The sequence below is a fragment of the Mus musculus genome, chromosome 1 (genome assembly GCF_000001635.26).
Source record: "Mus musculus strain C57BL/6J chromosome 1, GRCm38.p6 C57BL/6J".
Lineage (NCBI taxonomy): Eukaryota > Metazoa > Chordata > Mammalia > Rodentia > Muridae > Mus > Mus musculus.
In genome coordinates, this window is record NC_000067.6 from 105,706,686 (window position 1) to 105,725,116 (window position 18,431).

An 18,431-nucleotide genomic window follows, 5' to 3' on the forward strand; every position below is an offset into this window, starting at 1 on the left:
ATAATGAAACCAATCCTTTTGTCTAACTACACAGTTAATAATTAAGTCATAATGAAACCCACAATAACAGTGTACCTTGAAAAAAATTTATTATAGAAATATTTATAAGCATTATTTGGTATTTTTAATTTAAATTATTTTATTTACATTAATAATTAATAATTTAATTTTATTTCCATTAATAAATTATTTAATTAATAGGAGAAAACTTTTTCTCTTTCTATTCATACTCCTTGCTTTGAGAGGGTGCTCTCGCCCCCACTAGGCCCTCCCCTTCCCTGGTGCCTCAATCCTCAAGGATTAAGCGCAAGCTAGACCAGGTAGACCTCTGCTACATATGTGCCAGGGGCCTTGGACCAGCCTGTGTATGCTTCTGGTTGGTGGCTCAGTATCTGGGAGCTCTCAGGGGGTCTGGTTAGTTGAGACTGCTGGTCTTCCTATGGGGTCACTCTCCCTTTCCGCTTCTTCACTCCTTCCCTTAATTCAACTGTAGGGGAAGGATTCAGTCCAATGGTTGGGCAGTACATATCTGCTTCTGTCTCAGTCAGCTGCTGGTAGGGCCTCTCAGGACAGCCATGCCAGACTCTAGTCTTTAAACACATCATAGAATAGTAGTATCAGGCCTTGGTGCTGCCCCCCCACCCCACCCCATGAGATGGATCACAAGTTGGGCCAGTCTTTGGACCCCCTTTCTTTAGTCTCTTCTCCAGTTTTGTCCCTGAAGCTCTTTTAGACAAGAATAATTCTGGATCAGGGATTTTGACTGTGGGTTAGTAACCCTGTCCTCTACTTGAGGCCCTGTCTATCTACTAGAGGTGAACTCTTTTGAGTTCCCTTTCCCCAGTGTTGGGCATTATGGCTAAGTCCTGAGAGTGTCTCACCTTCTGGGTCTCTGGTATTCTCTAGAGGGTCACCCCACCTCCCACTTCCCAAGGCTGCTTATTTCCATTTATTCTCTTGGCCCTATGGACTTCTCTCTTGTCCCCTTCACCCCCATATCTAATCCGGTTCCCCCTTTCCCTTTCCCTTCCCTTTCCCCTCCCCTTTCCCCTCTCCCTCTCGTGTCCCTCCCTCCTTCCTCCTCCCACTATTATTTCTTTCCCCTTCTAAGTGGGGTTGAAACCTCCTCACTTGGGCATTTCTGCTTGTTGTACTTCTTATGTTCTGTAGATTACATCCTAGATATTCTGTACTTTTTGGCTAATATCTACTTATTAGTAAGTATATACCATGCATGTTCTTTTAGGTCTGAGTTATCAGGGTGATATTTTCTAGTAACATCCATTTGCCTGCAAAAATCATGATGTCCTCATTTTTAATAGCTGAATAATATTCCATTATATAAATGAACCACATTTTCTGTATCCATTCTATGGTTGAAGGACATCTGTGTTGTTTCCAGCTTCTGGCTATTATAAATAAGACTGCTATGAACATGGTAGAGCACATGTCCTTGTGGTTATGGTGATGAATCTTTTGGGTATTTTCCCAAGAGTGGTATAGCTAGGTCTTCAGGTAGAACTGTTTCTAATTTTATGAGGAACTGCCAAATTCATTTCCAAAGTGGTTGTACCAGCTTGCAATCCCACCAGCAGTGGAGGAGTGTTCCTCTTTCTCCACATTCTCGCCAGCATCTGCTGTCACCTGAGGTTTGGTGTGAGATGGAATCTCAGGGTAGTTTTGATTTACATTTCCTTAATGACTAAGGACTTTGAACGTGCCTTTAGGTGCCTTTCAGCCATTTGAGATTCCTCTGTTGTGAATTCTCTGTTTAGTTCTATATCTCATTTTTTTTGATTGAGTTTTTTGGTTTTTTGGAGTTTACCTTCTTGAGTTTTTATATATATATTGGATATTAGTCCTCTATCAGATGTAAGGTTAGTAAAGTTTTTTTTTTTTTTTCCCAATCTGTGGGTTGCCAATTATTCCTATTGACAGTATCTTTTGCCTTACAGAAGTTTTTCAGTTTCATGAGGTCCCATTTATCATTGTTGATCTTAGGGCGAGAGCTATTGGAGTTCTGTTCAGGAAATTAACCCCTGTGCCAATGAGTTCGAACCTCTTTCCCACTTTCTCTTCTTTTAGATTCAGTGTATCTGGTTTTATGTTAAGTGCCTTGATGCAGTTGGACTTGAGCTTTGTGTAAGGTGATAAATAAGGATCTATTTTCATTCTCCTACATACAGACTGCCAGTTAGACCAGCACCATTTATTAAATATGCAGGGTTTTTTCCACTGTATGGTTTTGGCAAAAAATCAGGTGTCAGAGTTCAAGTGTCCATAGGTGTATAGGTTTACTTCTGGGTCTTCGAATCCATAAACCAGAAAGGAACCCAAAGAAATCAAGTCTTAGAAAGAAAAGTTTAGAATAACAAAATAGCAGAAAGAGTAAAATATGCAAGTTTTTCAAATTTTAGTAAGACGCTGCAATAGATTTAATACTACTGAAAACTGAGCATATGTTGTGAATGATAAAATATCAGTAAACCACTGTGTTGCCTCTTGAAGGACTGAAGAGTTATTTGCTCAGACGTCTGTTTCTAACAATTTGTATGAACTCTTCAATAGTAGTTCATAATTTATAGTGGTGGACAGAGTGTAAATGTAGAGCTCCTCTTAATATGATTATGTAAAATATCTTGAAAGGCATGAGAGCCTTTCTAAATGGCATGAGTTTGTTTTATCAGCCGCTTGATAATCTTGATAGCCAAGTGGCACATTTACTGTTTCACTCAGTATAAGTTTACAGACGTTCATATAATAACCCAGCAACTCCTCTGGAAATGTCACTATAATTTAAACATTCCTATTCTAATCACTTTTCATGAACTTAGCCATTTATCTATCCATCCTTCTTTTACTCAACACACACACACAAATAGGTTATAACCTCTGAAAGTTGGTTTCAAGCAACTTCTTGGTGGTGAGATCCAGTTTCACTTTCATTATAAAAGGCTTTGAACTCTGAATTATGTACAGGTGAATAAAGGAACCATTATTCAGTGTATTGAATAAACAGGGAATCTCTGCAGTATTTTCATTCTTATTCCAGTGACCCCTGTCGAGTTTGTACACTTTAGTTACCTGAGGGTATCTAATTTATATTATCTTTTTGCTTTTCTTTTTCATGCTTGATTTCTCTTAGGAATTTCCATTTTTCCCACATAGATGAACATGCTATAACCATGGCTTCATTACAATTAGTCTTTATAAAAATAATACATGAATATTTGATAAACTGATTTATCCTTAAACTAGTTGCTGTGAGAGGAGTACAGTGTTTAGGCCACAATCAACAGATAAGAAAAAAAATAGAAATTTATTTTTTTCTAAAGCAGTGGTTCTCAACCTTCCTAATGCTGCATGTGAGTGACCCTTTAATACAGTTCCTCGTGTTGTGGTAATACCTGAACATGAAACAATTTTCGGTGCTACTTCATAACTTTAAATTTGCTACTGTTAAAATAAGTTATATTGTAAATATCTGACATATAAGATCCTTGTAAAAGGGTAGGTTGACCACAAAGGGGTCACAACCCACAGGTTGACAACCACTGATCTAAATGGTGATTTGATTGCTAGTCATACATAGAAAATGTATGCCCTAAAACAGAAGCTAAAAAAAAAAGCTCATATTTCCAATTGTAGGAGAAGACCTGCATTGTTCTTATAACAAAATTTGGCTCTTTGTCAGAATCTCACAAAATTCAGCATCTTTACCTTTCCTGATCTTCTCAAGATTATTGAGAACAGAAGCCATTTTGTTGTCAGAGTCCCTGAGGAAGAGCAGGAGCAAGTTCACTGGCTATAGTAGTTCTGAAACTTTATTGCCCATCACAAACATACTTGAGTGACATGACACTATGTAGGTTCCTCAGGATCACACCAGTTTCTGAGGGAATCAGATCTGTTCTTTCAACATCCACTAGGTGAAAACTCTGCAGAGTGGATGGGGCAGAACTTCTGGAACAAGTCCTTCCGGGAGCATTCATGCAGTCCGTAACAGATAGTGTAGACTTGCCATTGGACAGCACCCTGCACACAGGAACTTAAGTGTGTTGTCTACCTCAAGAAGTGAAATGTTGGAGCACTAAGGAAAGCTGCAAGGGTAGCCTGAAGAAAGCAGCCTGGCAGTAGAGAGAGAAGAACCAGAAGATAAAATAATGTGCTGGGATGTTTTTCTCTTGCAATCTTTACCTTAATAACAAAGGTTATTTTGCTTTTATTTTGTAAAACAGAGTTGTGCTTCCTAAGTATTTATCTAATTTTTACAGCTGCTTTTTTTAGAACGTCTTCTAATGATTCATTTATATAAAAGTCATAAACAAATGAGTCCTGAGACATAAAGCTGAGAAGTTAAAATAGAAAGTACTCTAAAGTAATGACCTCGCAGCCTAATATACCCTGAAATTTATACTATGTGTCTCTCATTCTCAAAGACTCTACCCAAGAGCAAAGTGGAGAGATGCATCCTCAGGATACAGCCAAAGTTAGGTGACATTGGCAGCCAGCACGCTCACTAAACAAGTAGGGATGAGGGAATTAGTTCACTGTGAAAATACTATTCAATTTCAATGTTTTCTAAGGACAATTTGGTGATAATATACAGGAAAGTGCATATCTCATTTTCTTCTTTAAAAAATGTGTCTTTCCCTGTCTTAGTAGCAGAGTAATAAATAAAATACCTTCTTTGAATTTGCATTCTAAGTTTTCGAGGCAAAACTTAAACATAACTGCTGCCACCTGGTGGCAGGAATAAAGTATCCCTGTCTACTGTGTTTTATCTTACAGAAAGACAACTTTTTATTTTTAAAAAGAATAAAAATCAATAATCAATATTATTATATAAATGAAAAGTGGATATAAATATTTGTTAGTATTTGTTTGATAGGTAACCACTTGCTATTTTTCTTTAGTTAATCTCAGACTTCTTTAACAGTATCCCAGTAAAACTTAATTTACACTCCATGATGGTTCTTTTTTCAGTTCTTTGATAATAACCATAAATAATATCAGATTTCTAACTAAATCATTTGATAATCAGTTTTATTTTTTACTGTATAGCCTACATCCAGGGCTATTAATAAGGTGTTGGGCATCTGACCTTTTCTATTTTGAACTGCTTTTCAGAGTTATCACTTTTTCCTATTGATGTTTAGATGTGTTTAGTATAGTGGTGGTGCATGATTTCAACCTCTATACATATATATCATGAAGAAATATTTTAAATGCTTAAAATTTGTGTGCCAATGAATATGACCACTGTCTGGAGGTGCATGTAGGTTAGCCAGAGGGCAACTTGGGTATTTTTCTTAGGCACCAATCCAGCATTTTAATTTTGTTGGCACTAATGATTGATCCCAGAGACTCACGAATGATAGTCAAATGCTCTACTACTAACCTACAGCTCTAGACCTGACCCTTAAAACAGTTCTTTGGGGGCCTAGAGGAGAACAGGCTGGGCTGACAGGCCAGAGAGCACATAGATCTGCCTGCCTCTACCTCCCCTGAACTGGGCTTACAAGTATACCTAGATTTTTCTGTGTTATTTATGAGAAAATTGAATAACTGTAATTATCTAACATTTATGGAATATATACATATGTATGTAGTTGGTACAAAAAATAATCAGTTATTCGAAATTTCTCATGAGGAAGCAGATGACAGGATTTCTTGTATTTCCTGTTATTCCCTTTAGTTTACCTGACTTCCTAAGGTGGGAGAATGGAAAAATCAAAAAGAAAAACTGGGAAATTAAAACAGAGGGTGATAAAGACATTATTAACTTGACCAATTGGGGAACAGCAATAAGAATACTTAGAATTGATTTTTTTTTTCTTGTTTATTTTTGAGTTCGGTTTGGTTGGAGTTTGTTTTAAAACATGGTCTTACCATGTAGCCCTTACTAGCCTGGAACTTATGCAGGTCAGACTGGCCTCCACTCATAATGATCTGCCTGACTCGCCAAGGATCACTTGGGGGTGGGAGATGTTCTTGAGGAAGGGGTGTTTGGGAGGAGCCAAAGAAATGACTCCCAAGTTGGGTGCAAGCTGACAACCCCATGTTCTACTCCTGCTGGCTCTCTAGACAGCTCATCCAGATAACTCAGCTCTCACAGACCAAAACCTAGTCTTTTATTGCATATCAATTCAATCATCCACTCTAGGTTCCTTTTGATTATCTCATAAGTCAGCATTTTATGACCTTAGCCCCTGGATTCTTAGAAAAGGACTTGTACATTTTAAAAAAAAAAAAAAAAAAAAAAAACAATGGCAGATGATTCAGAGATCTGCCTGCCTTTGTAAGCACAAACAGTAAGCTACTGGCTAAAATCACCGTTCCCACCACACCTGAGCCTAACCTTGCTCTGTTCCAGACTGACCTTGAACTCAGGAATGTGTCTGCTTTTGTAAGCACAAAGAATAAAGTGGTGGTTTCTTGCTCCGCAACCACCACTACCCAAATCTCTTTCTCTCCTTTTATATCTTTCTGATCTGCTAGCTCATAATGCTGCCACCTCTGACCTTTTAGGTCAGTGAGACCCCTCATATAATTCATATTGCATCTATATTTTGCATAATTGAGAAAACCTGTTTATATTTTCAAACTCATGGTTTTAGAGTTCTTTCCCAGTCTTAGGACTGTCCTGAAAGTCACAGCATTTGTTTTTGCTAAGAACATAGATACACTGTTTCTAATTATCATAGAGTCATTAACCTTGGGGGGGGGTATATTTCCCAAAGGAGGAAAATAAATTTATGCACATCATTTTACAAGAACAAGCCATACAGTACATACACAGCAACCATCAGAACATCAGCCCACACCCTGCTGGCTCTGCTCCGGGGGCAGGAACCATGTCACACTGTCACTTCCATGGCCACCTTTCCTTCAAAGTGCTAGTATTAAAGGTTGTGCCACCATTCCTGGCTATTTAACTCTTTTTTTAAGTTGTGGTCATGGTTTTATTTTATTTTATTTTATTTTATTTTATTTTTGGCTGTCCTGGAACTCACTTTGTAGACCAGGCTGGCCTTGAACTCTGAAATCCACCTGCCTCTGCCTCCCAAGTACTGGGATCAAAGGCGTGCGCCACCATGCCCGACATAGTTCTATTTTCTGATGCACATTCAAGGATTTTTTTTTTCCCTATTATTTTTCAGGCAAATGATACTGACAGGATGTGTGGCATTTGCACGTCATGTTGGACCAACACGTGTGGAGGCTGAACTTTTACCTCAGTGTTGGGAACAGGTAAGTTAACTGTTTTTGTTAGTATTTTGCTCTTATTTTTGAAGGTTTATAATTTCTAAATGCCATGAGAAAATCCATGGAATGTAAATTATGCTACCTTCCATAGCTCGGCACATGGTTTATTTGCACAAAAGAATACTCTGGAATACCCTGCTTCATTCATTCATTCTGCAGATATTTTAAAAACACTAATTCCAGTGCCGGTTACTAGTATAGTAATGAGAATAACAGTGTGAAGAAAGACAGAGGCATCCTAGTGAGGAGATGAGAGGAGACAAAGACATGATGTGCTTTCTTGTGTTGGTATGTGGGAAGAAAAGCTAAGTAGAAGAAAGTTGAACATGACAGAATGTGTTGTCCTCCACTTGTAAAGTCCACACAGTGTTTGGTGAGTTTAAGGAAGAGGTAGCAGTGTGTGCTCTCACACAAATGGAGGACATACACAGTTTGTATATTTAGGTTTATTTTAGATTCATGCAGTATGCAAAGTGTAGACCATTGATATAGCAGGTTTGTATATTTATAATAAAATTCTTTTTCTGGAGTAGTTTTACTTTTATAATGTATACTAATATTCCAGTCCTTCAAAGAACTCTGATTTTGTAGACATAATAAGTCATTAGCACCTTTAAAAAGTACTTTCTCATTATAGAGACAAGCTTATAAAGCCGAATTTACAATATTACAGTCTCTTATTCTTAAGAAAAATATTGGTCACAGGTAACACCAAAAGTTCTAGTCCTAATTTCTTTGGGCATTTATTACTAAAGTAGTAGAGCTATCAGGTTCAGTGTGTAAAGTGAACAATGTGGTAATACTTACCTTTGACAATGGCAGACAACATCTTTTTATTACAAAGCATGTAAATTTAGGGTGTATTTCTAGTTGTTTAAAGTCAAAATTAACTTCGATGCACCATGAAACCTTGAGTTGATAAATCTGTGCAATTATTCACGTGTGCATATAAATGTTTTATAGTTTTTCCATTTTCCCTTTATAACTTGCATTTATCAAACTGAGCATGGTGGTAAACCCATATAATCCCAGCACTTAGGAGATAGAGACAGGAGAAGTCAAGGCTAGACCCTGTCTCAAAAACCCTAAAAAAATTTTTTTAATTACACCAGTCATGGTGGTACATGTCTATAATCTCAGTACTAGTGAAGCTCACTATCAAAAGATGGTGTGAGTTCTAGGCCAACCAGTATTACAGTAGTGAATTGAAAGGAAGCCTGGGCTACTTTCTCAAAAGCATTCCAGAAGAGAGTTTTGTTAAATCCAGTGCCACCTAGAGTGTAATTACTAAATGGTTTTGGTGTGTTCATAGAGTATTTACATTCATTTCTGCATTCAGTTTGAAACTTGAAGCCTTTTATTACTCCCAACACAACTGTGCTCCTAGGTTTGCTGTAGCTATTGTAGGTCTCTTAAATCTCCATGTGAATTTTAAGATCTGCTTCTCATTTCTGCAAAGAAGCCAGCTGGAAGGTTGATTGGTTGGATGGGTTGGGTTGGTTGGTTGGTTGGTTGGTTTGTTTGTTGAGGCAGGTTTTCTCGGAGACCCTAGCTGTCCTGGAATTCACTCTGTAGACAAGGCTGGCCTCTTAACTCAGAGATCGCATTGCCTCTGCCTCCCCAAGTACTGAGATTAAAGGTATGTGTCACCACTGCCTGACTTTTAAATTTATTGATTCTACAGATTGATCTGGAAAGGATTTCAATCCTAATCTAAGTTTAGGGTGACTTTCCATACATCAAAGTCTTTTATAATATCCTACAACAGTGGTTTGTAGTTTTCAGAATGTACGTTTTGTACTTCATTCTTTAAGTACTTTAGTTGTAAACTGAAAGAGACTCTTTTTCCTTTGTTAAGTGCAGAAATACAATTGATTTTGAGTGTGTACTTAAATGAGACACAGTACACTAGGCTGGGACGGAATGAGATGGAACTTTATACAGCACACTAATGTTAAGACTTTCTCTGCTGTCAGAGCAGTTGTGAGTGGATTAAATTTAGCTCCAAGATGTTAATGCATGCATCTTTGCTATAGCTCTTTGGAAATCTTTGTAATTATGGATCAGGAATCTACCTAGCCACCTACCTTTAGTTTGTTGCCCAGTAGATTTCTATATAATTTCTTTTCTTAATTTTAGGCATCTAAACCATTATTGAATTATATCATCTTTTGATATGGGAATATGAGAACAGATATACTTTTCCAGTGAAAGAAAGATTTATATTCTATGAAGAAGACATATGGGAACAAAACCCAGTATGTGTCTTTTTGTTTTGTTTTGTTTTTTTGTTATGGTTCAGTGTAGTTAGCACATAGCAAAACTCCACTGTTTTGCATATACAAACAGGAAAGAAATCTTCTTTAAAAAGAAACAATTCTCATCTCGCTGGTTAAGTCATGATTAACCTGTTTGCTAGCCCTTTTAGCAGAGAGCAGACTGATGTCTATCACATACTACAAGCAAGATTTCCAACTAAGACTTGTGCTTCTGTTGCTAAGAGAAGATCTTGCTTCTTCTGATATCCTAAGAAAAGTGTAGTCCTAGGCAAATACTTAATTTCTAGATACATTGCCAATTCTTCATCTTTTATTTTTTTTTCCCTTTTTTTTCTTTAACAGATACCCCTGTGCCTTAATATTTAGACTATCCTTGATTCCCTTATTCCTGATCCAGGTATAGCCACACAGGAATTGCCAGAAATGGAAAAGGAAGACAATATATTGTAGTCTTAGCAGGATGTATGGTGAAAAGTAATTGCCTTTGGGAGAAGAGAGGGTATGTTGCTTACACTTGACTAATATGCTTGGTTTTTTACTCCAGATTAATCACAAATATCCAGAAAGACGACTGCTCGTGGCAGAGTCCTGTGGAGCATTGGCACCTTACCTTCCTGTAAGAACGGTTTTCTTTTTCTTTGTTTCTGTTTAGTGTCTTATCATACATTTTAATCCAAATCCTCTTAGACATGCTTTTTAAATAAAATAAAGAGATGGGCAAACAAAAAAAAAAAGAGGCTTATACAAATGTAATTTTTAAAATAAGTATATCGTAATTGGTTGTGTGTGCATATAAACATATGTACCTATACTCATGATTCTGACAGTAGGTTCTGAGAACCCTGGGAAGTTCCTTGTGCTTCTTCCAAAGAAGAACATATGGTGGAACCTAGTTTCCTAATAAGATCTTTTTTTCTCTCGTATACTTACACAGACATTGCTGGTACAGAAGCAGTGGTGAGCAGAAGTGCTCCTGGATGGTACTGATCACAGAGGCAGACCTCAAATGTCCTGAGAAGGATGTGCTCTTCAGAGCCCACATTCCTAAAACAAACAGCTTGATTAAAAAAAATAAATAACCTTGCTTATTTAGTAAAATTATTCATTTTACTAAATTTTAACCCTTGGATATTTGTAATGTTCTATGACACAAAATTAAAGTAATAATAGGAAATACTTTGACTGCATACTGAGGTTTGGCAAGGTTTTCAGGAAAAGCACTTAGGGCGGTCACTTTTTTCTGGGCCTGCTTTTCTTGGGGAAAAACACACACTTTTGAGCTGAGCTTATTCAGAATGGATATGTGACAGACATTCTCATTCTCATGACATTGTGTGGAATACATATAGACAAATCATTTCCAGTGATTAAAAATGGATCTTAAGTAGGTTCTAGAACTGTGGGAAATGTGTATATACTACCAGAAGCCTATACAAATTAGTAGCCTTTTTTAAGTGATGAACGTTCTGGACTTAAAGAAAATCTACATTTTTAAATGAACAATATGTATATTTTAAATGAACAATATGTATATTATCATGTATGTATATAACAATATGTATATTATCATTCAGTCTGTGATGGAGTAATGAAATTTAAGTAGAGACTTGTTGTGGAATTTGGTTTGCTTTGAGTTTTGTGAAATACAGTCTCATTGTAAACCCTGGACAGGCTGAAACTTGCTATGTAGAAGATGATCTTGAACTTCTAATCCTCCTGAATCCATCACCCATGTGCTAGGATTACAGGTCTACATAAATACAATCAGCTCATAGTCTTAAATGTTTGCGGTGTTCACTTAAGAAGACTTAATAAAAAGTCAAAACAAAAGCCAGGTCTGTGTTTTTATTTTATTCTGTTTATTATGTATTTTAAAGATTCCAAAACAAGCTTAGGCTTGATTAATTTTATACCTTGAACAAGTTTCAATAACTACAAAGAAGGATATGAACTTGGATATTGATAACTTTATTTTTTATGATTTTTTAAATTGTGTGTAAAGACAGGGATAGGGGCTACACATGAATGCAATTGTTCAAGGAGGCAATATTCATACCTATATAGCTATAGTTAACAGATGATTTTGAGCTGCCTGACATATGGAATAGAACTCCAGTCCTGTAACAGCAGGACAGGGCTTCAACCACTGAGCTATCTCTTCAGCCCCTGATAACTTAATTTTAATCTCATCCTTTAAGCTGATTTTTAACATAACTGGGAACACTAGTAGTGTGGGGTGCTGGAGAGTTAGCTCAGTTTTAAGCCCTGCCTGGCATTCATGTAACTCTAGGTTTCCAGCATTCACACCAAGTGTTTCGCAACCATCTCTAAATCCAGTTGTAGGGGATCCAAGTTCTCTGGCTATCACAGGCAATGATGCAGTGTACACAAGCCCACACACTCACACACACATACCACTTATAAATCAATGAAAAGAAGTTGGATTAAAAGTAAGATAAGGCACAGCTGTAATTGACATTGTTATTAAGTATTATACTAAATAACATAAATAAATCATAAAAAAATATTGGTTATTTTCAGAAAGAAATCCGTAGTTCCCTGGTTCTTTCAATGTTGCAACAGATGTTAATGGAAGATAAGGCTGATTTGGTAAGAGAAGCTGTGATTAAAAGCCTGGGTATCATTATGGGCTACATTGATGATCCTGACAAATATCAACAGGTATGCTTTTCAGCGGAAACTTCTTTTACCCTGTTATCAATTTTTAAGAAATGTACTGATTCAGACATTTGGTTGTCTGCAAGTGAGGTGGTGTATCTAAGCAGTCAATGAAAAAGACAGCTGCGGGGCTGGTGAGATGGCTCAGTGGGTAAGAGCACCCGACTGCTCTTCCGAAGGTCCGAAGTTCAAATCCCAGCAACCACATGGTGGCTCACAACCATCCGTAATGAGATCTGACTCCCTCTTCTGGAGTGTCTGAAGACAGCTCAGTGTACTTATATACAATAAAAATAAATAAAAAAAAAAAAAAAAAAAAAGAAAAAGACAGCTGCTTTCAGTGCAGCAGCTGTCAAGAAATTGGAAATGAGTGTGCATGTTTCCCACCCTATCTCTGCTCATCCATGATACATTAACACTTAAGAAAATGGGAGTTAAAACATTGTCTCAATTTCTTGAAATACATATTTGTTGCATTTTCTTAAGTTTTTTAGAAATTTATTCTTTTAACAATCTCCACTTGCCTTTTTCTTTATCAGGGCTTTGAATTGTTGCTCTCTGCCCTGGGTGATCCCTCAGAAAGAGTTGTTAGTGCAACACACCAAGTATTTTTACCAGCCTATGCTGCCTGGACAACTGAACTTGGAAACTTACAGTCTCATCTTATACCTACACTACTGAACAAGATTGAAAAGCTTCTCAGGGTGAGTTCTTCCCTTTTTTAAATAGTTTATAATAGTTTAAAGGGTCTTTTTTAGACCATCTTTGAGAAATTTTGGGAAATAGAGACAAAATGTACTACTAAGCCAATAGTGTAGCACATTATCACTAATGAGAGATTTGAGAAGCTAGAAGAGAAAGGGCATAATGAGCCTTGGTAGCTGAATTAGCATCTTCCTGGACTGCACAAGCATTATATAGAAAGCCAGTTCTCCTCGCATCCTCTGAGGACATGACTGCTTTACATCAAACATCAGCTCTAGTTCCAGATTGCAGAGATAAGTAAATGCTCAGTCTCTGTAGCCTTCTTATTTATATGTTGTCAAAACTATTATAACAATACCTACCCCAGTATACACTTCATAAAGAGAACTTCATTGTACTCAGAAGATTGAAGGAACAGTGAGAAGATAATAGATACTTCTTTATCTAATTTTTGTTCTAAGTGTTCTTTGAGAGGCTAGCAGCTGATATTTCATAGATGCCTATATAAACTGATAAGATCAATACTTTAGTTTCTTATAAAAGAGAGACCTTTTTCACTCTTAGAACCCTTTAAGGTATATTTTGTGTTTTATACAGAAATTAGGATTTGGTGTGTAAGTAACTTACCAGGGTCCTCCAGCTGTCATACAAAAATTTATAGTTGTTTCTGACTCCAAACTCTTATGTTCTGTGTTTCAAATTTTTCAAGGATCTACAAGGCTCTTATCATAAATCATAAAACTAATAGATGATCTCATATGTATATGTATATGTATATTGGCTTACATCTTAAAACTTTCTAAATTTCACAGTGGGCACTTGAAGCCTGAAGTGGCTTGGTCAGAAAATGTAGGGATCTTTTTTATATTAAGTATTTGCATTCTTTCTATCTGATAATTAACCATGCTTTGATTTTTGTGTACTTTGCTATGGTATAAATAATACCATATTGCTTCTAAGTGTCTTCAATTTTCTACTTAGTAATGTTTCTGTATAGAAATTAACTGATTTAGAACTTAACTGTAACTAAGTCCTATCTCTTAGATTATAGCAGAGTTATTTCCTATTATAACAATGACATCTCAAGTAGATTTGAATGCAACAACTACCTTTATCTCTAATCATAGTGTTCAGGTTTGGGATTTTCATTATAGGATTTGGTTCTGGGTACCATATCAATCCTTTTTCTGTCATCTCTTTCTTTTTGAAGTTTCTGCTGCATTTTATCTACATAGAATTGTTTTATAGTACTTTTAGTACTTGCAAATATAGATGGTACCAAGTGTCTCAAAGCACTTAGGAAATACAGAAAACAAATGATTCTACAGAATTGGCAGTGCCATACTTACTGTGACTTCTGTGGCTCACTCTAGTATACAAAAATTTCAAAAGACAAGACACTCCCCAAAAAAACTGTTCCCAGCATTGGAAATGACTATTTGCCCTGAGTGTTTTATATTAAAGATTCTGGTATGTCTACAGTGCCTTCTTGCTTCACAATTTTCATAAACATCTCTGTTAAGTGCATATGCATTTGTTATCTAAAGTAGAGGTCCTTAAATGTTAATTGGCCATAGAAAGGGAGTTACGCATCCAACTTGCAGTGTGATTTCAAGAGCCTAAGATTAGCTCCCACCCCTTATATTTCAGGAAGGAGAGCACGGGCTGGACGAACACAAGCTCCACATGTATCTTTCTGCCTTGCAGTCCTTGATCCCATCTCTCTTTGCATTAGTGCTACAGAACGCACCTTTCTCCAGCAAAGCCAAGCTGCATGGTGAAGTACCACATATTGAAGGTACTGGACTGGGTTCTTGAAGGAAGGTGTAGAATATTACCCATTTAGCTTCCCAAAGAGTTGTTTTGATTCTAATCATTATATATCGGAACAGGTACTAAAATGTATATATAATATATAGAACCTTGTGTTTAGAGACTATTAAAGCTTCAGATAAATGTTATAGTTTCATCTTTTATGGATAAGTCATTTGAAATTATTTTGCAATATTTGTGCTTCTGTTACCCATTAGGTAGGTAGGTGGGTGGGTTGCTTGCTTGCTTGCTTGCTTGCTTGCTTGCTTGCTTGCTTGCTTGCTTGCTTGCTTGCTTGACTTTGGTTGTTGGTTGGTTGTATAGGATTGTTTTGGGGTTTGTTGAGACAGAGCCTCACAATAGTGCAGGCTGGCAGTATTTATAGACTTTGTTAGGAAGCTGGAATAGATATCTCTGAGTCAATGAAAAGGCTCGTTTAATAATAACTAGTGCTAGTGTGCGAAGTTTGCCATTTCCTTTTTTTTTCTTCCCTAGCTCTCTTATTTTCAGAAGGGTAAGATAAATACAATTGTAATTTTTAATAATAAATAAATTTTCCTTTCATGATAGAAAGAAATAAGCATGTGGTTAAGATTTTTCTCTCCCCACTCCCTCATTTAAAGAAAATGACTTGTCTTCCAAAACTCATGAAATCAGGCTGAGAATACAGAATGCTTGTTCAATATGTGAGCAGGGGTACTAGATTCAATCCCCAGGACTGGGATTAAGGAGAAAGAAAAAAAAAACATCAAGTCACACTCCTAGTAACCAGTAAATGACATGTAATGTAGAGCAGGTGATTCATAGCCACACTGCAGTACAACTAGGAAAAGGCTGTACAGATTCTGTACCTGAATATGAAATACTTTTGTAGCATTTTTAGGTTTTTGTGAAGTTATTTGTGTGTCTTACTAGCTTCTGTTAAAGAATTCTTATATTAAAGGTAATTTTAAAACTTCAAACTTTATAAGTTGAGATCCCTTAAGAATTCAAAGCTAGTCACTTTGTAATTCTACCACAGCACTAACTTGTCCTTCTAATTTTCTCTTCCTCCTCCTAGTTTTCTGTGTTAGTTTGCTGATGTCTTAACAAAATATCACTGGTTAGGTATCTTTAACAGCAGAAATATGTGATCTTGTAGCTCTGTGGGACAGAAGATATTTTAAGAGTAAAGACCTGAGAACTGCCTTTGAAGCCTACCCGGTCCACCGTCCATATGAGCTCACTTTGTCTAAACATACCAATAGCAGTCCAATTTCCAAACAGAAGACTTTGGAGAGGTGCAGAGAGACTAGCTCAGCCTATAATATTGGTTATCATTCTTAATGTATTTAACAAATACTCCTTGAATGCCAACTGTTGCCATCCACTTGTCATTCTGAACACATTCCTTATATAAGCACTACTTCATGTGACTCTCTTTGTTGTTGTAAAAAAGATTTAGTTCCTGACCTGAGGTTTCTATCCTACCTTAGCTATTTTCAGTTCTTGGATGAAAGGCATACATACCTTTATATTTACAATAAGCCTTCGACAACACAAGAGCTGGGCAGCTACCTACCCTCTGCTGTTAAGTCTACTTTCCTATTGATAACCCCAAGTTATTACAATGTTTCATCTGTAACTCCAATTGGCCGGCCCTCAGGGCCATTTTCTTATGGCTCCCCTAAGCCATGACATCTTCCCCTTCCTCCTCTTGCACTCTTCCCTCTCCTCATGGTACTGTTAGACCCCAAGCCCACAAAACCTAAATCCTACCTATGTCTCTTCTGCCCAGCTATTGGCTGTTGGCATCTTTATTTACCAATTAGAAATAACTTGGGGCAGGGCCACTCAGCATCTTATGTGCGGACTCTCTTGTCTCAGGGGCAACCAGTCTTGGAGGAAGGGGGGGGGGCAAATTAACATTTCAATGCAAGCAGGGTTAAGCCAACCTGCAACACTTCATTATGCAATAATAATCCTTTGGTTTTAGTTACTGTTGCTGTACCTCTTTGGCTTGTGGAGGTGGTGGTGGTGGTTGAGATAGGGTCTCTCTATGCCTCTGCCTCTGGAGTGCTGTTGTAAAAGGTGTGTGCCACTACACCCAGCTTTTAATTAAATATTAAAGTCGTATCCTTCATTTAAGTGTTCTGTTTATTATAAGTGAAAATTGACTATCATCTTTTAAGGAATATCTACTTATCTATATTTATATCTTGGTATATACCTATGTACAACTTAGGGTATATAATTTACTATGTCTAAAGATTTGTGGTTTTTTTATGAAGGATGATAGATGAAAGTTGTTTATTGCCAGTTATTTCATAATGTTAACCAAAGTTTACATCAGGCACTTGGGGTATACTCATGAACAAGGAAGCACTGTCTGACATTTTAAAACTAACCTCCAGAGATTCATAGCAGATGTTATTCTTTACAACTACTGTGCACATTTCATTGCTGATAAAACGCTATTGCTTTACCATCTTATTAAAATGATATTCTGAGAATTTCTATATTCATGAATGATAGATTTCAATTTTTTAAAACAGTTGTTAAATAGACAAATATTTTAAGGCTTCTGGATCTCACTCTGCAGACCAGACCGGCCATCAACTCAGAGGCCTGTCTCTGCTTTCCAAGTGCTGTGATTAAAGGAATTTACTACTATGCCCACCCACCCAGACGTTCCTATTTCTTCTCTGTAGCTCAAAGTTATCCTCCTAATTGCCTATTTCCTGTCATCATTTTGTTTCTTTTGGACTCAGATTTTAGAATGCCTTCAGTCTCACTCTTTTTATAGTCAATCTCAATCCATCTACTTTAATTCTAAGTATTACATTGTTTTCTAATCTGTGCCAATAATTTTGAAATACAAGCATTCATTCCATCATAGAATATCGGCTTGCGCCCAAGGTGATAGAACTCTGGTTGAAATTGTATCAGATATGATTTGATGTGATGTAGAAGTTTAAACACAGGTACCCCTCATTATCCATATCTCCTATTGCTGAGCAAGGCTAGTAAGAATTCAAGCAGAAATCCAGGTCGTGATGTTACCCACGTGAGTTCACATAGCAGCCATGACTGTGCTCTTCACTTAATATATTGTTGAATGCCTATTGCAGCACAAGAGTTTGATAGTCTTATATTTAGCTTGGAGCTTTTTTTTTTCCCTGAAATTAAATGAGCATTTATTAGGATGGGGCAGGGCATGTCTGCAGAGGGCAGTGGTCCACAGAACAAGGGTTTAAATTGTCCCTATTATTCAATTAATAGTCATGTAAATATTCCATAATACTATGGTATGTATACATATATATACTATCAAGATGGCTCAGTGGGTAAAGGTTCTTGCCATCAAGCTTGATGGCCTGAGGTTACTCTCTAGTACCCATGTGATAGAAAGAGAAAACCTGCTTTTATGAACTGTCCTCTGACCACTATGCATATTGTAGCACATGTGTACCACCCACCCACCCCACCCCCTGCCAAACACACATACAGGCAAAATTAAAATATAATTTAAAAAAGAAATCTGATTATGGTCCATAGGATTACAGGCTTTATTAATATGCTTAAGCTTTTAAAATATACTAATATTTACCTGTATATATTCACATTTAGTTACATGATTTAAAAGTGAGTTTTTTTAGTTTTCCTTCAGAATTTTTAAGTTTATAGTATGGGACCTTGGTTACAGTA

The 18,431-nt window shown here is 36.8% G+C and overlaps 1 protein-coding gene across 19 annotated transcripts in view; it reads left to right on the forward strand.

Annotated features, from left to right (window-relative positions):
- The window catches only part of Relch (RAB11 binding and LisH domain, coiled-coil and HEAT repeat containing), a 91,289-nt gene that overhangs the window by 42,843 nt on the left and 30,015 nt on the right, over positions 1-18,431 (forward strand). For 17 of the 19 annotated variants that reach the window (XR_001784195.2, XR_001784196.2, XR_387169.4 and 14 more), the window contains 5 exons: positions 7,164-7,254; positions 10,093-10,164; positions 12,090-12,230; positions 12,767-12,931; positions 14,583-14,730. Coding sequence is in view for 14 of the 19 variants with exons in the window: in XM_006529501.4 (XP_006529564.1) it covers positions 7,164-7,254; positions 10,093-10,164; positions 12,090-12,230; positions 12,767-12,931; positions 14,583-14,730 (617 nt within the window). In the remaining 5 variants the exon portion in view is untranslated. The remainder of the gene's footprint in view (positions 1-7,163; positions 7,255-10,092; positions 10,165-12,089; positions 12,231-12,766; positions 12,932-14,582; positions 14,731-18,431) is intronic. The other 2 variants (XR_001784197.2, XR_001784198.2) reach the window with 1 other exon arrangement.